Consider the following 24,769-nt stretch of genomic DNA (forward strand, 5'->3'; position numbering starts at 1 on the left):
AAATCGGAGATATACATGTCAAACGTATATCGCGTAGGTAGGTGTGCGTACGCCTCACGTGTATTCCGAGACGAAGAAGCCAATAGCGCAGCCGTACCTCGCATTCACATCGTGTTCGCGGAAAAGTGAAATCAAATTCCTTCAATTCCACCTGAAATCTCGTATGTACTTAGGGCATCCACGTACGTGTGTGTGATACGTATGTATATATATATAAAATCTGCACACTACGAGGTACTCTAAAAGTTTTATCGAACGACAGTAAAAGAACGACGATATATACGTATGCTTATAAACCCTATGGGATTGAAAATATCGGGGGCCGTATGTTTACAAGCTCGCCGACGGTGGCTTCTTCCTTTTTTACTTGCATTTTTTCATCTCTCTTTTTTCGAACTTGGGAGGGGGGATGGAAAGAAGTGCCTAGGAGAGTCGAGCGAAGAGCTGAGTTTCATCGCTTTTGGAGATCCTGAGGCGGTAGGAGGATATAAAATTGTTGGTAAAGATCGTAGTCCTTTTCGTTATCCATCGACAGCTGTCATCCCCCTATGTACTTGCTTAACCTGTTCGCAGACGCTTTCCACCCGCATATATTTACGTGTGTGTAACTTGTACACACGTCACGCGAACTTGTAACACACATACCTCTGCGTGTGTAACGTTTACCGCTATGCGTGCGGCAAAAATTGTTCGACTTATTTGATTTTAGTTTTTGCAAATTTTGATATTTTTCGAATCAATTTTACCGATTTTCCTTGGAGGTAAAATGAGAAAATTGAACGTTTTTTATAACCCCATCTTGGAGGGATCTTGGAAAAACGCGAATAAGATCCGCGAGGATTTATTTCGGAGGATAATATCCGTGATGAAGACTTTGGCGAATGTTTTTTTTTTTTTTTTTTTTTCTTCCTCCGACGTTGCTATTCTGCGTTCATTTGCTCGTTTCTTTGTTCGGAGAGTACAGGTATTTAATTTTCTTGCTCCTATGTCAATTATCAAGTTATTCATAAGCATACAAAACTCGAACAATGGACATTGTAGAGACAACAATAAGGCTCGCTATACCTAATTCAAAAAAGAATAGAAAGCAAAAAAAAAAAATTCCTCTCCAAAAAGGGAGGGAAAAAAATTTATTCAATTTAGCGAAATAATTTAACAGTGTTTTTCAATAGTTACGAACGCGCGAAACTATCGCTCGTCGAATCGCGGCTCGTGTGGTGGTATACGTAGAAACAATGAAAAATGGCGTACGAATTTTCCAAGTGTTGAATCGAAAAATCGTTGAGCAAAACCTGAGTTCTTTTTTTGAAAATATTTTCGTCTCGCCTGGATACGGGCAATCGGAGTTACAGTCGCGTAAAAATGTTAGAACTGTCGTTGGGCGGCGGCCGGGTGTATCGAGGTGACGTTATGGAGAAAAAAACAAAAAAAAATTGCGCGAAAGTTTGACCGGCGGGAGCAACGGTTGAAAATTTTCCTACCAAATCCGTAGTAAAGCTAGGCAAACCCGAAATACGTTTTCCCGGCTTAACCACAATTCCGCAAATTAAGACCTTCTCAGAGGTTCGAGGCTTACGCGCCTTATCCCCCCATTCCGCATATTCCACGGAAAACCGGCCGACCGACCGACCGACTGAACGACCGAACGACCGAACGACCGAACGACCGAACGGCTCCGCGGTATAAACGATCCCGCGGACGAAAACGCGGACCCGTCCGAACGTCCGTTGGCTTAGATTAAACCGAAGGCAAACGGTTACTTACGACCGTGAGTAATTATTATATCAAACCGTGTACATCCCGTACCCCCCTTGCAGCCACCTGACTCGCACGCCCAAATTGTAAACGAAGGGAAAACCGCTACCGAGGAGCAAAGATTAAGATGATTTACGAGAGCCGGGAATTGGAAAGCAAATTAAGTCTGGCTCGTTTGCGTTTTTTTTTCTTTTTTTTTTTCGTATTTTCACTTTTTCTTTTCTCTTTTTTGTTTCCCATAGATTTGAACCAAGCGAGAACGAGAAGGGTGTTGCGGATATAAGCTCGTACGCCGATACGCGTGGCTCAAAATTATCCGACAGGTTTTCGAAAATCCTTTATTTTTTTTATTTTTGCTTATTTTCAATTCTATTCGGGAATCGTTGGAAATTTCGTTTTTTACTGTAGTTTGTCGAGGATCGCGCGGGACCGCGAGGTTGTTTTGCAGTATGGGCGTTAATGGAGTAACGTTGTACGACCGGCCCCCGGCTACCCGCGGAGTATCGGGGAGAAACGAAAAACCGATCGAAACTAACTTTTATCGCGCGTTAAAGTATAACCAATTTCATACGAAACTAGGGAACTAACTTCCCACTTCATCCCCACCTAGAATTATACGGCGTTGGGGGGGACAAAATGTATTCCGGGATTTTCGAATCCCCCTATTCTTTTTCCGCAACGAACTTCAAACTTCGATGTATTCGCGAATCCCCGGAGGATTTTTCTTCTCGCGAAACTAGATTGAAAATTTCGCACGCTAGACGACCTCCGGTGTGTCCGAGGAATTTTCATCCCCCCCGCGTTTTCCTTTTCCTTTTTTCTTTTTTTTTTCTCATTTTCGCAAAAAAGCGTCGATTCCGAGACGCACTCCTCTCAGCCCTGAATACAAAAGGATGAAACTTTTGCGGCTAATTCATTCCACCGACGATAAAAAGTCGAGGAGAGAAAAACAACAATTGCGGCGCGAGGAAACTTTGACGCTTTGGTATACGTATGTATACATACCGAAGAGAAAGGAATCCGCGGCTACGTACGCTATAAGATGGCGCTGAGATTTCGTTATCTCTGAATAGACCCGAGGCGAGGTATATCTGCGCTTCGGGGTCCGGGAGCCTCCTCCTCAACTCAGCCAATTTCATCGTCGGACATTGTCTTTCTCCTACCGCTTCCAAATTCCCGGGGAAATAGTCCTTCTCGAGGCGCGGCGATCTTACCGACCACCTCGCACGGGATTCTAACGCGGAGCGTAATTTTTTTTCCCTTCCTCGAATCGAAACGATCGTTCGAAACGAGGCGAGAGAAAGAAAGAAAGAGAGAAAAGGGATCGCACCGGTTTGATGAGAGAAAGAGAGAGAGAGAGAGAGAGGGGAAAAAACTCACATCCTGCGCCGAAAGTACTCTTGTGGCTGGTTGAATAATTGCGCTTCCCGAATGCGGTCTGTGGTGCAAAGATTCCACGGTGTCTTCCCTCGAGCAAACACCTTTGTACCAAGGAAGCCCGCGGGAGCTGTGACGTCTGTTTCGATATTTTCTCCATACGTGCCTGAAATAAATCAGAGTAGTTATGATACGTGAGGAATTTGAATTTATCTTTTATTTATTTTTTTTTTCTTTTCTTTTCGTCGGCTCATTTTTCATCTTCGTCGACGAATCGTCGTATCAAAAGAGTCGGGTCGTACGCATGGTTATTTTAACGCCTCTATAACGATATACCGGAAGGGGAAGTAATTCGTATAAAAGTTAACAGGGTTTTCCGAAGAGAGAGGGCTAACGATAACAAAGTGGCAGAGATGGGGGAGAGGCAGTTACTTAACGGGAACAAGGCGCCTCTAATTACCTTGAAAACCTAGTTAAATGCAGAGTAGAAAAGCCAGAACCCCAAGCTCTTGTGTACATACCTGATACATATATGTATATCCAGAGGCGGACGTTGCAACCCGCGCGAAACTTAAGAACGAACTTTGATCCGACCCGGCGACGTTCGAAAACTCTTCTACATCGAGGTGCAAAAAATGCGAGAAAAAGTGAAAGAAAAGAAAAAAAAAAAAGAAAACAGCGCTGCGCAAATTTGAATCTCGTCCTCTCCCCGTTCGGCGATCTGTGCACACTTCCGGTGAAAGGAATCCGTTGGATGGTGACCAAAAAAATTTTCCAAAAAAAAAAATTAAAAAAAAAAACCATCCCAACGCGGGGCAGGTCGGTTTGAGGGCAAATTCATCGTTTTCCCCATGTATACGTGCGAATACGTATACACCGTACGGCGCATAATAACGGAGCGTCGCGCGACGCTATCGATCACAGGGAAATGTATCTTTGGATGAGTGATCGAGGTGTTGAGGAAGTCGGGTGTGAGAAGGAATAGAATGAATTCCGAAACGTTGATATATATGTACATATATATATAGGTGAAGGTAAATGTATCTCCGCGAGGAAAAATTCTGGAAGTTGAAGACTAAAGGACGAGGAGAAAGTCGAGGGAGCTTTACCCATTGAATTGCAACATTTGTCAACGTCAATCCTTCCGCACGGGAATCGGTCGGTAGGACGGTTGGTCATACAGTCGTAGCCATCTCGGAGTAACGTTGATATTATTTCGACCGATACGTCAACGAATTTATGACCACCCTTGCTTTTTTTCCACTCCTGCGGATGTCCGCGTTTATTTCTCGTCAATCGGAAAGGAAACCAAAAAACCGATCTCCTTTTTTCAGCCATTTCGTTTGATCGGTAAGATGTTCAAAAATTTTGAAAAACAAAAAATACAAATACAAGATCACCGCCTCGTTTTCTATGCTTTGCGTAAGCTCTGATTATTTGTTTATTTATTTTTACTTATTTTTTTTGTTATTGTTTTTCGAAAAACTATTCGTCCGACTCGTTTCGATATATATATTGGCGTTGTCGCAGGGAATGCGGGAAAGTGCAAAATCTTGTAGTACCATACCTGACTCCGAATGCAATTCCCAATGCTACTATCAGCGGTAACAGCGTGCAAATGCAGGCTAGAAACACAGTCTGCATGTCGGAGAAGGCTGCCAATATACCTGAAACAAAAAGAAGGAATCAAAAAAAAAAGAAAAGGTTGACAAATAAATGGAATAGAATGAAAAAAGCAGAATTTGAAGAGAAAAAAAAAAAAAAAAACTATAAGCGGGATAGAATGAGCTGGTAAAAGGTTCCCTAGCTCGTTATTTCTGTTTCTGTCCTTCGTTTTTTTTTTCAAGGGAGCTTTTTTCCCGTACTCTATTTTTTACATTTGTTTTATTTTTTCTTCTTCTTTGTCACGGCGTCGCGAGGGTGAATGGAAATTAATGCTCATCGCTTGAAAGGGTCACCCATAGAAGAACGCAAGACTACGGTGTACGGCGACGTTATCGATCCCGGGGTCAAGCGTTCCCGAAGGAATTGACCTGTGCAAACTCAGCTTTCTACAGCTGTTGGTACAAAAGCATATCCTTCGGGAGTTCTAGTGAGCCCCAGTAGAAGATTTTGCCTAGTTTCCCTGCGGCATGATTGTGCGGTTGACTCTTAAGAAACGACCTTCGGCGACCGACCCAAACCCCGGGGGAAGAATTCTTTATTTTTTTTTAATACAGATGAAGAAGAAAAAAAAAAGAAGAATTTGCCGAAAAAGAAAACACACATGCCTTTCGTAGCGACCCTCGATTGCGAGAGCGCCCGGAATACGGGGTGAAATTTCGGGGTCGGCGATGGCAAATTGTTTTTCTGTCATTTCAGAGACAAAAAAGAAATTGGTTTGACGTTAGGTATCGTGATGTCAAATCGTTTGAAAATTATTCCGTGTGACAGAGGAGATACAAATTCTTTATGAAAATGATACGGGAATATTCTGTTGGGAGGACGTCAACTGTGAGAGAAAAACGATCGTTATAATGATCGAAAAACGTAGGAAATATCAGCTGAAACGAACGAGAGAATAATTCATTGAGATTTTTTGAGGACAGGTTAATAACCTAATTGACCAATTCGATTTTTCTCATCCACCAGATACACGCGGTTCAAAAAAATTGAGTAATTCACGAAGTACGAATGCCTCCGTGGAACGATATATACAATTGATTTTCAACAATGAACGAATTTTCTTACGATCGTTTCGATCCCGATGAAGAAATCAACGATCTTTCGGTCAGTGTCTCAAAAAGACGTCTCGAGGTATCGTTAATTTTTCGTTCGCTCTTGATCCTTTTTTTTTTTCTTTTTTCCCTTCGAAAATAGTCTTCCGAAGATGACGCGGCGTCGTCGTACGAATTTGAGAAAGTCCGCTGTTCGGAAAATCGCAATTCCGATTCCAACTTAGGCTCGAGATCCGATTCGGATAGGACGCTGAACCCGGTTGCCAAAAGTTCAATGAAAAAAATGGACCGACCCGCCCGTAAAAAGGCGGCGAAAAAGAGTCGAGCGTTTTTCATACGGTCACCGACCGTTCTGAGGTCAACGAAAATGAATACCACCTACGAACTACCGAGGAAAAATCAAGACTCGGCCGCTCAATCGGCGAAATATTCTCACCGCGAAAACGAAAATTGCGCCGGGCAAAATTTCGACGATTCGGAACAACGGCTTCAACTCGACGTCAAACTGACCTCGTCGGACGTCTCGATAAAGTATCTGAGAGCGGAGGTGAGAATTTTTCCGGGTCAACGAGTCTGGTTAATAGTTAGGAAATTTTTTCTTCCTACTTTTTCTCTCAGTTAAATCCTCCCCGTTCGATATCCTCTGTCATTCCGCGTGTCGAAAACACGAATTTTGAGTGCACGAAAATTTTTTCAGAGCATAAACGGCGACAAGAAATGTTACAAGAAAAATTTACGAGGGCCAAGATGTTCCACGGACAAGCCGCCCTGTTTCAAAAATATAAAAATGACCATATCGAAGTCCGGCTACGCTCCTGCGAACGGATCAAAATTACAGTCGATCGAAAAAGGTGACAACGATTCGGAGTTCTGGGACATGATGACGATGCTAGATCTGGGCGTACCGTGTCCTCTGACTAGACTGGAGACGAGCTATTCCCCGAGAAACAGTTTCACCAGCATCGCTTCCTTCGGGGGGAGAAACAGCCTGGCCAGCCACGTCGGAAAAATCGAGGCGGAAAACGAGGTGGACAAAATTATCGAATCGATCGATTGCGCTCGGGCCACGAATACCAAGAATTTCAAAAGCTACGGCTGCTGCCCGGAGGATCCCCTCTTCAAAGAAACTACCGACGGCCCGCTTGACTTTGAACCCTGCTCGAAATCACCCAAGGTCGTTTGCCTCGGGGACGGTACAATTTTCGACGATAACTTCGTAGAACTTCTGGAAGATTCTAGCATAAAGATTTGCCCCATCGAAACCGGATGCACGAGCGGCGGATGCTCGGCAGCTTCGAAAAATTTTTCGAAAACGTCACACTCCTGCAATACCTGCTCGTCGGACACCAGACCCGTCAAATATTACGTTTTGGACGACGAAACGAAACCTTCGGATAACGCCGGTCAATGTCACAACGTTAAAAACGACACGAAATCCTCGGCGGGAGACGACAAAACCGATTCGGACGGATATCAAACGGCGGAGGAATCGCCGGTTCAAAATTATTTCAATCCTATCGAAGGTCAGGATTCGGGTGAGTGGGTAAAAAATATTTTTTCTTTCTCTCCGTTCCGTGGAACGCCTTGGAATCCATACCGTTTTCCGTCGTCGAATAGCGGAGGGTGGGAAAGGGTCCCTGGCATCAAAATTACGGGGTGAATTTTCTCTTCCCTTAGGGTCGGTAGAAGCCGCTCTGATTGTTTAGGTCAGTATCTAATTTTCTTTCATTTGAATATCCCTAAATGATTCAGTGGGGCGAAAATTCTCCTCGGATCGTACGGACGCGATATTGAACGAGGCCAAAAAGGAACTGCGAGAGGCCGGTAAATTGTACAACAAGGGAAAATACGTTACTCAGAGCGTGATCGGTGAGGATTTTAAAAATCGAGAATCTTCCGAATTCGATAATTTCGGGGCCGAGGTCGCGTCCTCTCTTAAAACCATGGGAAAACAACGCGCGAAAAAGTTGAAGGAAATTATCTCTCAGACCCTGCGAAGCGAAAAAAGCAACAAATTCTAGCGGAGTGCAAACTATCGATTGTGAGTATCGATAAATTAACTGAAAATGTATGTTCAACTTCGAGTACGAATGCAGCTGTTTGTTTTTGGTCTTTTTTTTTCTTCTTTTTAATAAAAAATATCGTTTCCTCGTTGTGTATAATCTTGGTTAGAAAGAAGAATTTACAAAGTGTTCGTAAGAAGGGGTGGAAAGGAAGGCGGCGAAAGAAAAAGAATTTTCTATAATATACGATGTATGCGAAAAGATTATCCTGCAGGTTCTTCGCTAGTTTTAGATTATACCAGAAAACTCCGGAGTTCTTAAGATGATGAAATGAGCCGGTACAATGGGAGGAGATTCTTTAACCAACCCCCGCAGCTTTGCGTCGGGGATAAATGGTCGGAAAATAATGTTTTCAGGCTCGTTTGTTTGTACAAAAAATTCCCCTGTCTGTGGAAAAAGGACAGTCCTTCGTACATGGATAATTCGACGCGTCATTCGGCTTACACGGAAATTCACCGTGGCATGGAAATGCCGGAGGTCACCTTCACCGAAACTATGATAAAAATAAGAGAGATAAGACGATACTACGTCGACGAATTGCAAAAGATTTTAAAGGCAAAAAATTCCGGCTACAAATACGAACCGAAGCCGAAATGGTTTCGAACGCTGCACGATTTTCTCTACGCTCATTTGGACTTCGACGAAGCCGCGGAACTCCAAGTGAGTGACAGAAAAAAAAAAAGTCATTCCAACCTCTGATTTGTCCAAAAATTAACGAGCGTATGCAAACACAAAAAAAAAAAAACCAAAAAAACACGAATTTAGGGAAACGAAGACTCGGCAACTTCGTGTTACCAAGACTACGACGAGTACTCCGAAGAAGACGAGGATACTTCGGATTTCGTCGAATCGGATTCGCCCCCTGCACCCTGCCGCAGGGATTACAAAAAACGGATCTCGAATTTGGAAGCGTTGAAGAACGCCGAACGATGCGGAAAGAGACAGGGTCAGATTAGAAAGAATATTCGCGACTCCTCAGCGGCTGATTCCTCGTCGACTGATTACCGTCGTCCATCTTGCAACAGGAAAAGTTCTACGATATCACCCTGTAAAACAGATTCGTTAAGATCAAAAGTAAAAGGTTGTCCGGCAGTCAAGGTTGTCCGATGCAAGCGTGACGTAAATGAAACTAAAACCGGATGTGAAATATATCGCGAGTCACCGACTGACTCGAAAAAGTCTACCTCCGTCACAATTATCTGCGACAAGAAGACGGATCATGAAGAATCTGGCAGGCGTTCTACCTGCAGTAAAAAAGTGACCGGCGTATGATTTTTTTTCTCTGCTTTCTTTCGGGAGTTAAAGTCCTTTTCTAAAAACTCTTTTCCAGGATAATCCTCAGAGCACCTCTTCGGCGGAGAAGTGGGAAAGCAACGTATCCTCGAGAGAAAAAATTTGCCCGAACGACGAGTTTGAAATTTTTGCAAAAAGCGTCGCCTGCCAATTGAGAAAAATGGATATAGATTCGGCGGTGATCGCGCGGAATAAAATCCAGGATATTCTCACCGACCAGAGACTCAAAGACCCCGTACGTTTCGATCGACAAATTTTTTCGCTCCAATTTTTCAATGACACGACGCGTACTCCGTACAGCGTCAGAAAATGGTCCGTTCAGATTCGTCGTCGGAAAGTAAAAGGCTCGACGCGTTACCGGAATTGACGAATCTATCCTCCGCGAACGGATCGAGATCTGGATTGATAAACGCCGACGAATCAACGTCGAAATATCGCCCGAGCAACGCCTATCCCGTAAATCGATGATCTTATCTAATTTCCAGTTCGATATCCCAACGCCCCGTAATTATCGGCTTTTCAATCTTCGTTAATATTCCGAATCCAGAGCGGTGGTAAAAAATCGGATCAACGAACGAGCAGCGGGACATCGGGGAAACTTCCGTCTCTCGTGAATCCGGCGGTTCAACGAAACTTGAAACGGTTGTCCAAGTGAACGCGAGGTGCGGGGAGTCGAACGAAAAAGGAAACGAAGTAAAATGAAGCGACGGTATTATTTTCAATGTATCTGCGGAAACGAACGACGAATGAAGAAAAAAAAAATCCTTTCTTCGAACGCTTCGATTTTGGAAAATTTCTGAAAAAGTCCCGCATTGTCTCGGATCAAATCGATCGGGCAATTATTTCGTGGGAAGTCCTGTTCGTCCTTGCGACGCAGACGTCTTTTTGTACGGGTCTGGAGAGCGGTTATTACGATATCTCGAAATTGGTGTGTATTAGTTAATATTAGTAGCTGTCGTTCCAGAGATTCTAAGGAGTCTGAAGTTAGCCTTTAACCCCTGAGGGGCGAAGCAGAGCAAACGTGTTTCACATTGCGGAGGGGATTTGTCTTGGAATTTAGAACGAGGCGACAAAGCTTGAGAGTAATTATTCTACGTAGCACTACCGCCCCGCGTCATCCTTAACAGTAGCTATTCAAAGGATGCGAAGCACCTCATTTCTAGCACACGCCATAAACCCTTTGATCAGGATTCTGTACATGGGAATATACATTATGGCTGTGTTAACGGGCGCGTCATTCCTCTGATGGAAACGATATATATTTTATTTCCTGCACCTCTTCAATTTATGCATAATACACGACAGTCGCTACGTTGCATATTAATTTTACGTTATTACCGTCTAGTTAGTGGAAGGGACCGCGCGTTTCACGTGAGAGACGCGAGCACAAAAATGTCTCGGAATTAAATAAATTTCAAAAACATAATAAACGGGAAGCGGGTAGAGAATTTCATTCTCTCTTCGGTGATACAATTTTATCCTGGATACGGGATCAGGATTAATTTCACGAAATGAAAAACAAAAAACCGCGCTTTCGTATTTCCGATAAATTTTTCCTTGTTTGATTTTCCCTCCCTTTGAGGGTTACGTTCTTCTGGTTCCAAGTCCCTGTAAGCGCGTACGGTGCGCCGGATTTTTCTGACTGGAAAAACAAATTTTTCGAAAAAAATCCACGTCCAGAAATTACCGAAAATCGTACCCGTTCGAGTTCCAGTGGTAGAGGCGAAAATTCTGTCGGCCCTCGCCGCAGTAGTAGAGGCGAGCGTCTTATCGACCGGATCGCGAAGTCAGTAGTAGAAGCCGAAGCGGAGTCAGGCAGCGTCACCGCGTTAGTATGCCAGTGGAGTAGGCTGCGAGCGGTCAGACAAGGATACCTATGTAGAGAGGGAGAGATTTCCTCTCGAGGCACAAAAGAGCCCAGAGACGGTCGTCGCCGGTGGAAGTGGGCTGGGGATGATGGAAGTGGAAGGAGTTAGGAGGGAGAGGGAACGTCGGGAGGAGGGAAGATTTCGGGGGGATAAAAGGAGTAAAGAGTACAGAGGAAGAGCTAGGAATAAATTTGTTACGCTGGGCTAACTCCGAAGTTCGAGGGGCCCTCGAGAACTATGGACGTGTAATATAGTATCGAAAAACACAAGAAATTCGCAACCGCCGATCGCGTGGATTTTCCGATCTTTTTTTTTTAATTAAGGGAAAAAAATAACGTCCTCGGTTCTTCCTCGCTTCTCCGTCGCCGATTTCGCTGCAAGGATTTTTCGAAGGATCCTGAAGGGCGGTAGATAAGAGAAAAAGACGCGATGAAAATATGAAGAACTTTCAACCGATAAGAAACCCGTCGTCCTTTTTGAGATCGAGGGTAAAGATTTGCCGGAATTCTCAAAACTTGCTCGGTTGAAATTTGACGAAAACCTTGAGACGTTTCGCGGATAACAGCAGGCGCCGGTTGCCCCGAAATTTCCGTCGACGATATAAACGAGAGTAACGAGTAGCTTGTTTCTTATTTTTTACATTCCAGAGAATCATATGCCTGGTCGTAAAAATCCGGATTGCTTTTCGGGGCAAAAAAGGAGAAGAGTATTTTTTAGAAAAAACTATGACAATAATTCCTTACGTCCGCATGTCTGGTATCGGTAGGTAGGAAAACAACGTTCAATGGATCGAAAAAACGTCCAAGGTTGACGTATGCGTATAAAACGTTCATTCCCGTCCGATATCCGGTCGGGGAAATCGTGATCGTTACGCGCATCGGGATCAACGGTATTTCCCTCCGTGCCGTACATGGAACAACGGACAGGCCCTGCACGTAGGAGTAATTTTTTTTTATCATCCATCGAGAATCCCGTACAACCTAGAACAGGGTCGTGTTGAATATATCCGACCGATTGCCGCCGGCGATCCTTTATATATTCTCGAGAACTAAATTGACTATAAGCTTTCTCTATACGCGTTCAAACTGATTTACGAGCCCGGCCAATCCGCACTTTTCCTTCAACCCTTTTCTCTCGATCGTTGTCCTTCTTTTTCTCCAAACAAATTTTTCACCCAACTTCTCCCTCGCTCTGAGGAAGTTCTCGCGATCGTTCCTCGAACGGTCTCCTGTTTAAAAAATTGCGGAGTTTAAAAATTTCGTTTTCCGTTTCTTTGATAAATAAAAGTAACTAGCTGTAGAATCATTCCCATCACCTATTGGAACTTGAAATCAATAAACTGAGCAAATTTTTAATTTTAACAGCGTGCCATGGTCGGTTAGAGATGAAAATAAAAATCGTCGTGCCGTTTTTTATGCAACACAAAAAAAATTAAAAAAATTAATTTAAAATCGAATTGAAAATCTTGAGAATTTTTTACGTACTGTAATCGAGTTCGTCGTGTTCGGCCACGTAGCCAGTAGCGTTGTAAACGTGAAGATCCGGTCTAGTGGTTGCAGTGATCGCTGTACTGAACGATGAAATGACGGTATCAGCCGCGTATGCGGTGATACCAGAATTGTTGTTGGTCGCCGTTACAAGGGACGGTGTTTGAGACGTTGGAGATGGCGAAGGCAACGGTGACGATGTAGACGCCGAGAAAATCATCCCCTCCGTAGGCTGCGCCATTTCGATCGTTGTGAAATTACTCAAAAGACGTCGAAGCAGCATTTTTCCTTTTTCTCTTTTTTTTTTTTTAGTTTCTATTTCTCGATTCCGGACGGATTACACGTTAGTACAGCATGTTATACTGTTTAAAACAACGTTTGCAACTAATTTTCATTTATTTATTCTTTATACTTTTCTCTTCTTTTCTTCTGACGAAGTTATAAAAATTCACAACCGTTTATTTTTTTGTTAGTTTTTCTCTTCGAAATTTAGAAAAACTCTTGAAGAAATTACCTCTTCTTTTTTTTTTTTGTTGCCAATTTTCACATCGTACGAATCAAACACTGAACATTTTTTCAAAAAACGGGAAGAACAAAAACTAATTATCACTGGTTAGATTATTGTAAAAGAGGTAATGAAAAATAGAGGAATGAAAAAAGGTGTAAAAAAATCATCACCGACGATCGAAGAAATAAAGATGTGTAGGTGAATTAATTATTTCTTTAGCTCGGATTATTGAAAAACATTATTCAATACACATTTAACATTTTATATTCATTCATCGCACTGTACGGCATTTCGTTTCACCGAACAAACAAATTAATTAGGAAAAAAAAATCAAAAAAAAAAAAATCGACGGAGGCTCTTCAGAAATCTGAAACAAAGAAGAGAAAACGAATTTATAGAAACGGAATTAATTTTTGCCTTTTTTTCTTTCCAGATCCTACGAACAGTTGCGAAAGAAAAAGAGAAGAAAAATTCGTACATTTTCGTACAACTTTCATCTTCTTGTCATGCTTTCCGTTTCTCGACTCGAAAAAACGCTTCGGGATTTTATTTTTGTTGAAATCCCTCGTCGCGTTCTCTCGTATTTTATTCACCATCACGGAGACGTCGACGTAAAAAAAGAAAAGTAGGTGAAGAAAACAGCGTTGAAGAAATTATTCGAACGACCAATTAAAGGATTGAAATTTTCTTCCTCACTTTTCCCAGGTCGTACGTAAGTTTTTTTTTTTTTTTTTTTTTTTTATTCGGATTGAAATTTTCCCTCCGACGTAACGCGTGCAACGAGAACCTGATACGAGTGCAGGTTAACTCGATGGGGATGAAGGAACGATTTTTTGAAAATATTAAAGAAGTAGAATAAAGTTTCGTGTCTTGGATATCTGGAAATACGTCTGAGAAGCAAAGGCTTTCAGATGACATTCTCATTTTCCAAACTAGACCGAAACTGTCATCTTTGTCTTGAAATTCTCGCTTTACGACGGCACCTGCAGGCAATATGGCATAGAACGCGGTAGGGTGAACACGCAATCACTCAAGTTCCTGGCTGTTATCCCCAGATATACCAGATTTCCCGACTATTATACAGGTATATATGTACACCGTACGCGTATCGCTGTATACCGTAATGTATATATATATATATTACGCTATCAAGGAACCGTCACATACGCGACCGATGAATCATATATATGTATATACAATTTACTCCGATTTACCCAGTCTCATAACTAAACCTATAAGGAAAAATAATTATATATATATATATACACAAAAATATATGGTAGGCATGTAACACAGCGAGATGAAATCTGCTTTCTATGTACAGAAGAGAATGAAAGAGTCTTTTGAAATGCGTCGACGATGAGAAGAACCCCCACCGCACCCCCGCCATTGTTGCATTTTCTTTTTGCTCTTTTCTTTTTTCTTTCTTTCTTTTTTCTCTTTATTCCTATCGGACTCCACTGTTCTTTCCCGATATTACGAGGAAACACACGTATATTTTTTTATCGCGCACAACGTATACGGTGTGAAAATAATCGGGATCAGAATGTCGACATTGTGGCACGTTGATCCTTTTTTTTTTTTTTTTCTTGCTCTCTCCCGTCTTCAAATCGAACGGAATACCTTCGGAAGGAAATTCCGCACGTCCGCGGATCGGATGAAAATCCGAAACGCTTCCCTCCGTCAAAAAGTTGACGCGATCCGACCGGGCGTCGAATTCTTTTTTTCTCATAATCGAATAATATTCGCGCTCATTGTACGTCCTTTCGATTATTTTTTCCGCCGTCCGTTCGCGGATCGGGTGTCTACATTGCGGACCACCCTTGTACGGCACATACGTACATGCGGGGATCCGATTTGACGGGATTATCGCGCGGCGATTGTCACCAAAATTATTGATCCCTTCGGCCGTCCGAACTCCGCACGTTTCCGCACCGGGATGAGATGAGGATTCGAGTACGTGTCACCGGGACGCTTCTACGAGTCACGTGATATGCTTACCAAAATCTACCCGCAATCAAATCTCCCGTTTGAACCTCTGCGAAAATTGGCGCGCGGATCCGTTTACCCGGTGTCATTTGAAAATTGTAATTAAAAACACCACCGAGAGTCGAAAGCTCTGAGGATTTTTTTTTTTTTTTTATACCAGATTTTCGATAATCAGAGATTTTCTCGCCCATTTTCTAAAAGAACTTTGTCCACCGTCACACCTTGTCATTTAACTTCCTTTTTGTTTTTTTTGGCGCGTCGATTGATGTAACACGAAAATTGGGAAAACTGGTTTTTGTATACACGCTTTAATTTTCTCTCGACTCAATTATGTATATAAAAATACCATATACGTTAGTATGTTTTCGCACGTACATACCGGAGGGCAGGGGTACAGATGACTGTGGTTACGGAACGAGAGAGATGAGGCGCAGGGGGTTGATTTTCTCCGTTCGAAATTGACACGTAACCCTTTTCGCGTGCGTTTCTCGGTTAGCGGGGGGGGGGGGGGGGATATAACGAATCAGGAAACGTGACGAGAGGCGGAAAGTGAAGAATTGAAGCGAAGAGATTAAATTGACGTAATTAGCAATTTGTTCTCGCCTGTCCTCGCGTCACAGTCGGGTATTCATACGACGGGATACGTAAGTACGTACGTTTCGCGAAATTAATTTTCCTAAATTAGTCGCATTGTCGAAAGCTCTCCGCGTCTTTCGAGTTGTTTGTCATTAGTCTCATTCAAGTTCCACGTCAATTCCAACGGCACTTACAATACCTCGTACAAGGAGGGCCGAAAATTATTCGTTCGAATTTACGTAACGACCACTACGCCGATCATTTCTAATCATCCCGAAAATATTTCCGCATCTCAATTTACCCAAAAAATTACCCCTCCGCGTAATTTTACAAAATACAAAATGTCCAAAAAGCGGTTCCCTCCGATCCGGATGAAATTCAATTTCAAAAAAATGTGATTAAATCGGAAACGAACATTTTTTTTGGTCACCGGGGTGTGGACCGAACGGCTTGAAAAAAAAATGCAGACGATTGATTCGACGTGGAAATGCCCCGTACTTGGAATTTTTCCAGCGTAAAACTTTTTAATGATTAGATGCGGGGTGAGCTAGCGCCCGAAGTGGTTGAAGTGTAGCTACACGGAGGGAGGTCGGTCGGGGGTAGCCGTGGTACGGAATATAAAAAATGTGAAAAATTCCAAAGATCATATCCGCCGCGAGGCGTTAGTTAGCGAGCGTAGTCGGCCGGGGGTTGATAAAAATTGGCCGACGCCTTTGCATGCAGCTCCGTAGCCATCGGCTGAAAGGTCTTAATTTGCATAATCTGGCCTTTTAATTATTCGTGAAATTCCTTCCAAAGCACGTACGTAAAAAGCATCGGGTGGGTGGCATCTGCTGCATTAATCAAGAGCTTTTTACGCCCATTGAAGTTAACGAATCCATCCTAATGAAACTCCGGACATCCCTACACGTATTAACGAACCCACAATTAGGAAGCGCCGAACGAGAAAAGAAAAAAAAAAAAAAGAAAAAAAAAACGAAGAACAAAAAAATGGTCACCGAAAAGAGAGACGGAAGAAAAAAAATCGCTCGGACAGAGTCAAGGAGAAGGACGTAAAAGCTCGGCGAAATCGGAAATTTTGTCGATCCATTACACCCGCTTGAATTAATTATCGTTGCTTTATCTACGGTAAAGTTATGCGCGGCGAAAATCACCGAATTCCCTCCCGGTCCTCTTTGGGTGGGTCGCGTTTCTCCGAACGTGTAATCGGTTCGCTGTTCGATCCCCCGTAAGCGATGTTTCCCGCCGAGCGGCTAACCACCCGCGACAATATCAAAAGCTTCCTCGCATCCTCGCTGTGCTACCGTCACCGTTATTTTACCCCCGTCGTTGTCTACCCTCGTCTCGTAGAGACCGCGACGCGATTCGCCCTTTATATTTATGTACGAGCGGACGCGAAACGCCCCCGTCCAAAAAAAATTCTACGGTTATCGATCCCTCCGCGCAATTTTTGGTAACGCTGTGTCGTAAATTCGAAACTTGGTGTTCCGCGCGTAGAAAAATTGACGGGGAAAAAAAAAAGAAAAGGAAGCGACCGTCCGTCGATCTCGGTTGGTTGGAAAATTGCGAGTGGAAACTGAGAGAGAGACACCAAAAAGAAAAAAAAAAAGGATAAATAAATTCAACGATAATAAATAGCGATCGAAATATTTTCGGTAGAAATAATGAACCAGCCGGGGGGCTGGTTTTAACTTCGTATGTCAAACTCTGTGTGATCGATAGCACTTGGGTTTTGCCGAACAAACCTCCGAGTTTACCGAGTTGAAAAGTTACCCCGCTACCGGAAAGGGGTTCTCGGAAGGGTGGAAAACAATGCTTTTACTGCGCGAGAAAAGCTAAAGAGGAAGAGAGCGAGGGACTCGCGACCGCCCATAAAGTGACATCTTTTGTTCCGTTTTCCATTACGTGTCGCGGTTTTACGTCATGAACTACCAGTTAGCTCGGCACATCCACGGTACACAGATGTTCGCGCAATATTTATGCGCACGCGACACGGGAAGATGACGAAAAAACGAGATGATGATGAAAAAAAACAAATCCGTAACGATCCGTTTCGAGATAACGAAGAAATTTTCCTTTCTCTTCGTTTTTCCGCCGGGCGATAAATTTTTTTCGCACGCGCACGTGATTCGGAAAAGTTTTTTTTTCGGCCGAGGAACCGAGGTACGTGGCGTACGTGGTAAACGGAAGGAGGTAATCAAGCCGAGGATGAAATAATTTGGAGGAACCCCGCTGAGGGCATGGGGATATGTTGACAAATTTTCGCAATAATATCCACCTGGGGAATATGAATTCTAATGGAATCTAAGAAATAATTATTTCAATTGTCGAGCACCCTCGGCCTCCTCACTGCAGTCAAAGGGTAACCTGAGTAATTGCTAATTAAAATTAAGTTTCCCGCCTAACCGCGGCGTGTGCTTTATTAATCACTAGAATACGTATAGGTGAAGTTTATTAATTGATATTTCGGCAACGTTTCGCGACGTGCCTCTTAAAATTAAAAAGAAAAAAAAAAATACAAAATGTGAAGAGAGAAGAAAAAGAAAATCGAAAAATTCACCCCTATTTTTCACCGAATTTGACTGGAAATCGAACGTCTCAACGAACGATTTTTATCTCGATCCTTTTCTGCCATTTTCTTCAACTAATTTTCCGAACAACGACCCCCCGTTTGAGGGGCGGAGGTTTCAGGGGTAGGGTGAAAAAAAAGTATTTTCTTACAAATGTGAACACGGCATAGTATCGAAGGGAGTAACGATATCCGGTGTGAAATGTTTGCTGTTAATCTTAGAAAACAGGCATTATAGTTACTAAAGTGAAACCCAAGCCTCTTAGAGGGTTGCTGCGGTATCTATAGATTTATATACGCCGTTGTCGATAAAACCGGAGATTGAGAGCGACGCTTGAGTTCCAAAAAAAAGAAAAGAAGAAAAAAAAAAACACTATAACGCGGCCTCTGCAGCGACCCAATAAGTACCTAATCAATTACCGGATTCCCTTCGGATCGCGTATGAAATTTCATCCGATTCTACGTCTCGCGAACGAGAATCTCAATTTTTTTTTTTTTTCGAAAAACCATACGAGTTGAAGAAAAAATATTATACACAAAATGCCAAGAGGAGAGAAGGGTGGGGAAAAAATTTGAAACGAAAAAAATATATAAGTATGTAAACTTTCTCGAGTATAAAAGTGACACTCGCGACGCTTTTTTTTTCTTCCTTATGTTTTTCCATTTTCGTATACCTTACGGCGTGGGCGAAATTTTTTTTATCACCTAATTTTCCACACTCGCTTTCTCACGTTACGTATATGTGACGTGAATTTTTTTTCCTCCCTCTTTCTCGATTTTTTTATTTGTTTATTTTTTTTTTTTCTTTTCTTCACGGCACTCTCGAAGATACAATATCCGATGGGGTGTGTACCCGTGAATAAAGTAACGCATTCGTGCGCCGTTAGATTTTTAAGAGAAAACGAGAGAGAGAAAGGAAAAGTGAAAGAAAAATTGAACGACAACTTGCTTCACTTTTCATTTACATTATAACGCATAGCGAGAGATCAAAGTAAACTTTTAGTCCCGCTTTGGATTCCATTGGAACAAAAAAAAAGAAAAAAAAGAAGAAGTAATGAATAACTGAAGATGTCGAACAAAAAGATGAACAAAAGGACAGAACATAAAAATGGAAAGCTTAAGCGACGAGCTTTGACCGGAAAGATATTGCAGTTGAGGGAGAAAAACAGAGATGAGAAATTGAAAAAAAAAAAAAAAAACGAATTAGATGACGATAACAAGTCGAAGTCAATCGAGCGAGAGATTCTGAACAATGAGAATTGTAAAGAGGAGCAAAGTCACGACGCTCTTACAAACGTCGTCTTTTCAACAATTCGAATCAGCTTAAACGTAGAAATAAAATTACGAATTTCTATTTATCGGAGTCTTTTCATCTTCTTTTTCTTCCGTCTCTTTTTTCTATATTTTCACGCCCCGAAACTGACGACGTAAATCTTACACCGTTTTTCGTTCGGAAAATGCGAAACGAAAAGAACCAAAAATCAAAAATTATCGTGTGAACTTTGGTGAAAAACTTTCGCCTATCGTCTACAGAAAATACGAAAACGTCCCACCCGACGCGGTGTTAGAAGGGGGAGGAGGGGGGTTTGGTTTTAATCACGTCCCGGAGGGATACTTCTAAGAACGCTATATACACCCTTGATATATTAATTCCATCTCACTATACGCACGTATATATATATGGGGAACGAGGACCCAGGCGAGAGCGTGAAAAAAGCACTCAAAAAAATTGCCGCTGCACACCATTCATTCACGTGGATGTCTCACCGCAATTATTTCTCCCGCACGAATTCCAACGTACGGGGGTTGTAGTAAAAAATGAGAAAAATTCCCAGGGTTGGTATTGTTACCGATATTGTGTTCGATCCGGAAATATTTGTATCTCGTCTGGAGAATTATGTATTTTCGAAAATCGATGCGGAATCAAAAAATTAAATAGACGATAAAACAAAATGATGAAAATTCGAGCGTTTGTGGGTTGGAATTACTGAGGTTTGGATGCTTCTGTAAACCATCAAGCTGGAATCCCTCCGGCAATATCATCTGTTTGTTCTAATTAACTACGCCAGGTTGAACTGCAGCGGAATGTTTAATAATCGGCACACCCTGTATACATGTATATATATATATATATATATATATATATATATATATATATATATAGCTCGTTAATAACGTGGATATCATCGGTCCAAACTATCCGCAATCAAATATCCGCGAATTTCAGGATGTTTAGACCGGAAGTTAGACTCGAATCTCATGTTTCTAGAAATCGAAAATGTAAAGGGAAATAATAATCCCCCACGTGATTTCGGATCGAAGAATTTTTATTATCATAAAATTGATGAATCACCACCCTTCGTAATATGGATTACAGTAGCCGCACTACCTTCGGCTACTGAATAATAATTCTTAATTATTTAAATGCGATAATTAATATCCGCGGAGGGGGGTGTCGTGAACAGCGTGTTCTGTACATAAAATAACATCTATGTACAACGTGTACTCTGTGCAAAGGTTGGGTTGGTATCGGAAGGAAGTGAGCAGCTCGTTTTAAGTGAAATTAGTCGGACTTGAGCATCGAGGAATTATAAATTCGTTATTCTGCGAGTAAGCGGTAAAGATTTATACCGGGGGGGGGGTTTAAACAAAGGAGAAAATAATTAAACCGAATCTTCCAGCCGTCTTAATCATATCCCCGCTCATACTGTTTGGGTGTTAAACAAAACCCAAACGTTCCAACTTACGTTAAGTGTATTTACACGTCTCTTTATCCCGTTCTATTTGCCGGAAAAAAAAGAAAGAGAAAAAAAAAAAAGGCGAAAGGTAAAGATGAGAAAAAAAAAGCGTATTCTCGTTATAATCGAATCGCCGGGATTTCACTATACGTTGAACGGACGTCATGTTATTCGGCCGGGCGAAATCTATGCGAAACACGAAACCGTGTAAATCATCCCCTTTAGATTAATTGACGAATCGATCTAACCCGTTAAAATTGTATAACAAGACCACCCCAGAGTATATCCTCCTGCAGTATAATTCAAATATCTCATCTGTATACCTGCGAAGGTTGCGTGGAGTGGTTACATATACGTACATATATATGTATTTTATCCCGAGGGAGTAAACCACTGTAAACAATTTACGACGTGTGCGATATAATTATACACCTATACGCGGACAACATCTGTAAAACGGTTGTCCGAATCACGTGGGCTGGCGATTTTTTTCCTTTTTTTCCATCAGAATTCGACATCATTCTCATCCATGATTCGGATGGGAAATAAAAACTTCCCTCCGAACTCTTCCGTAAAAAGCTCTGATCGTAGAATTTCTTCTGTTCAATTTTTTTTTTTTTCATTCTCGTTTCGTTCTGAATAAAATTATGGTCTCGTTTGTTGAAATTATTCTTTGCGTCTTACGAAGCGACCTTAGACGGTATTAACAATTTGAGATCTTTGAGCTTGCAAGCTCATCGTAATTACCGAATAAAATTATACGGCGCGCTCAGAAACTGAAAGATACATTCAATTTCCCAACAGGCAAATTCCCGTCCGGACGAACGGCGAGAAGTATATTATATACGTAAATGTATATAACATGGACACACTCTACATATGTATATATATATAAGACGTTTAAGGAGCGCAGGAAACGGGGGTGCTTGGACCGAGTGCGGGGTGACTCGGGGGCTGAAGGGAAGAATCGTGTAGCGATCGAGTAGACGTTCGAAATCCCTCGGAAACTACCGACCGGCGAAAACCCGTGCGCTGAGATACCCCCGTACCTATGTACACATATATATATATATATATATATATATATATATATATATATATATATATATATATCTATATATATTTATACCTACTAAAACCCTAACGTTAAGCTCCTGCACGGATGCGCGTATTTCTTCGCTCGGCCTTCGCGGCGTAACGTGTACGGGAATACGGGGGGCGAGAATCAGATGAGGCGACTCCCGATTTCCGTATAATATTCGCCAAATAGGATCTTTTCTTTCGATACGATCGACCCCGAGATCGTCCCTGAACTTCCGTTCGCCGTATACCGCCTCACTCAATTTTCCAAACGCTTCTGCACACGTACGTAAGGGTGGACTGCGAACGCTTAAATTCCACTAGCATCCCTCCGCCCACGGGGCGAAAAAGTTGGAGCTTTCTTCGCGTCACCGAAACGTCCGGAGAAATCAAGCTCAATGCCGGTGGATATTTTCTGTTTCAGCTCCGGGAAAGTGACGATCGATTTTTCGAAATTTGAAAAAGTTTTCGCGATCGGAATTCAGGAGAAAAAGAAAGAGAAAGATTTCCATCGATCCCGGAGATGCGAGTTTTTTTGAAAAATGATCTTTGGAAATAGTTGGAAGCAAAACAAAAAATATTCAAAAAACGCCAATTATTTTTTGCAAGAAAAAAGTAGGGAGTTACCCGGTACGCGTTTATCTTGACAAAGTTTCCGAACCCCGTACATACTGTATATGTATAGATGTAGTTTCATTACACATAGGTATAACGTTTTACAACGTCATCGTACGGTGAAAGAGCTTTGGGTGCCTCCTGAAGGTAAAGACGAAGTGCCTTCATAAAGGAATATGGTGTACTTTGCTTTAAATTAGGACACTTAAGGGGGTCCCCCTGGATCAGTGGCTGTACAGGTACCGAGTTACCTACGTACACGCCCGCCTCACACACATATGTACGGATATTTGCCCGTACCGCCCCGCGATTCCTTTTTACATTTCAGCTATGTGTACGGAACGTCACCTCTGTTACCACCTGGCACACCTACGTACGCGCGCGCGTTCGAGCTTTCGGAGTCTCGAGTCCCAACTTGAAACGACACCTTCATGCAGCACCGTACGGCACACCGAGCGTCACAAGCCGGAGCTAAGTGTCTCCACCTCCTCGGAGTTTCAACCCTCGATTTTCAACTCTGATTTCGAGGACCGGAGAGTGAAAAATATTTCCATATAGATTTTCCAGTTGTCGATACGAACGAACGATATAAAAAAAAGAGCGAAAATTACGCGGGCTGCCGAAAGACGCGAATACAATCGGAACGCTGATTGATGAAAATCGAAAAAGCGCACCTTGATTCGGGTGGAACTTTTTTTCTTTTTTTTTTTTTTTCGTTTTGCAACGTGGTATACGCTCCCGACAGAAAAACTTTCCTAATAAAATCTAGGCTCATATCGGACGAGTGGAAAGAGAGATGGTATTCGTTCGGCAAGTTTGTTTTTTCGTTCGTTCATTTTTTTTTTTTGTATATGAAAAACTGTAGTGAAAATTTTTCCGGTAAACGAAACGCATGTTATTAAAAATGTTTCGATTGCGGGGATCTGCGGCGTAATCCGGGGGTGCGGGTAGAAGGGCGCTGAATTCTGTGCAGAGAAGGAAGGGGTTACAACTCGTACATCGTCACAATGCGCGGTGTTGGACAATGTTTGAAAGTAGGTACACGGTGGTCGGAGGTGGTTTACAGAAGTAGCAACCTGTCTTGCGAGCATATTTGTTGCTACACGTAATACCGAGGAGAGTAATTCTCCAGCCCTCTCTCTCTCTCTCTCTCTCTCTCTCTCCGTCTAGTCTCCACGGTGACCATAATGAATTATGGAAATGTGTACGGTCGAGTCTAAGGCGTACCCATACTCCCTGCAACCGGAACAATCTAACAGTTGTCCGAACTACGAATCGACCTCCAATCAAATTCCCTATTGTCGGTGCATCGCCGCCGTTATCAAGATTCCACTAATTGCAGTTTTGAATATGGAAATATTATTTCCATTCTTTTCCGATTCGCGGGGACAACGAACGGGATAGATTTTTATAGCGTGAAAGCTTCAGCTGGATTATCTATTTTATTTTATTTTATTTCATTTTATTTTTCTTTGATTCTGAAAATTGATTCGGATTTAATTTGACCGCCTGCGTTGTACGGAACGGAAAAATTGCACGGTGAACACGGGGGGGGAGGGGGCAGAGGGATGATAAAAATGTAATTATAATACCGAGCATTGCGAAGTTCCCATTTCAATTAGGTAACCGTTGATATTATAGAACCAGATCCGCAAAATACATACATATACGTACATACACTTATGGAGGAAGGGGGTTAAAAATGTTGCGTGCCAGTTTCCCATCGGACCGACCGGCGCGTCTAATTTGAATTCATATCCAACGCGAATGTGATTCTCATTCGGTGAGGCAATACACCGGTTTTTCTTTGTTATATTATACCTGAATATACCTACACCCCGCGTACACAGAGATGACCGTGCGCGATATTTGAATTAAAATGAAAACGAAGAATGGAAGAAAAAAAAAAAAAATGGAGAAAATAAAATTAACAAAAATTGTAAAACGAAAAGAGTCACGACGTATGTATAACACCGTGCACCTACACGTAAGCCGAACCCGTCGCGTCAGTTTTGTGTTCGTTGAAAAAAAAAGAACGGATATTTTTCTTTTTTTTTTCAATATCTGAAATGAAGAGAATGGAAAAAAACTTTGCGTTAATTTTACACAAAGTTACGTATCTGCAATTACAGTT

The 24,769-nt window shown here is 42.2% G+C and overlaps 2 protein-coding genes and 1 long non-coding RNA gene across 4 annotated transcripts in view; 2 read left to right on the forward strand and 1 right to left on the reverse strand.

Annotated features, from left to right (window-relative positions):
- The window catches only part of LOC105689997, an 83,966-nt gene that overhangs the window by 51,290 nt on the left and 7,907 nt on the right, over positions 1 to 24,769 (reverse strand). The window contains exons 2-4 of the mRNA XM_048654177.1: positions 12,558 to 13,435; positions 4,700 to 4,799; positions 3,136 to 3,298 (exon numbers count right to left, since the gene is read on the reverse strand). Coding sequence (XP_048510134.1) covers positions 3,136 to 3,298; positions 4,700 to 4,799; positions 12,558 to 12,843 — 549 coding nt within the window. The 5' untranslated portion in view covers positions 12,844 to 13,435. The remainder of the gene's footprint in view (positions 1 to 3,135; positions 3,299 to 4,699; positions 4,800 to 12,557; positions 13,436 to 24,769) is intronic.
- LOC125500651 lies at positions 5,490 to 6,364 on the forward strand. Its single transcript, XR_007278086.1, has 3 exons — positions 5,490 to 5,661; positions 5,764 to 5,901; positions 5,992 to 6,364. It is a non-coding gene; the product is annotated as an uncharacterized LOC125500651 (long non-coding RNA).
- Positions 6,555 to 9,247, forward strand: LOC105690046. Of its 2 annotated transcripts, XM_048654180.1 has the most exons (4): positions 6,555 to 7,384; positions 7,602 to 7,890; positions 8,139 to 8,572; positions 8,678 to 9,247. In XM_048654180.1, exons 1-2 carry the CDS (start codon positions 6,637 to 6,639, stop codon positions 7,868 to 7,870), a joined length of 1,017 nt encoding a protein of 338 aa, XP_048510137.1. In that variant the 5' UTR covers positions 6,555 to 6,636; the 3' UTR covers positions 7,871 to 7,890; positions 8,139 to 8,572; positions 8,678 to 9,247. The 2 variants fall into 2 exon arrangements, with proteins under 2 accessions (XP_048510137.1, XP_048510136.1); XM_048654179.1 differs by having other exon boundaries at positions 7,602 to 8,572.

The sequence above is a fragment of the Athalia rosae genome, chromosome 4 (genome assembly GCF_917208135.1).
Source record: "Athalia rosae chromosome 4, iyAthRosa1.1, whole genome shotgun sequence".
NCBI lineage: Eukaryota > Metazoa > Arthropoda > Insecta > Hymenoptera > Athaliidae > Athalia > Athalia rosae.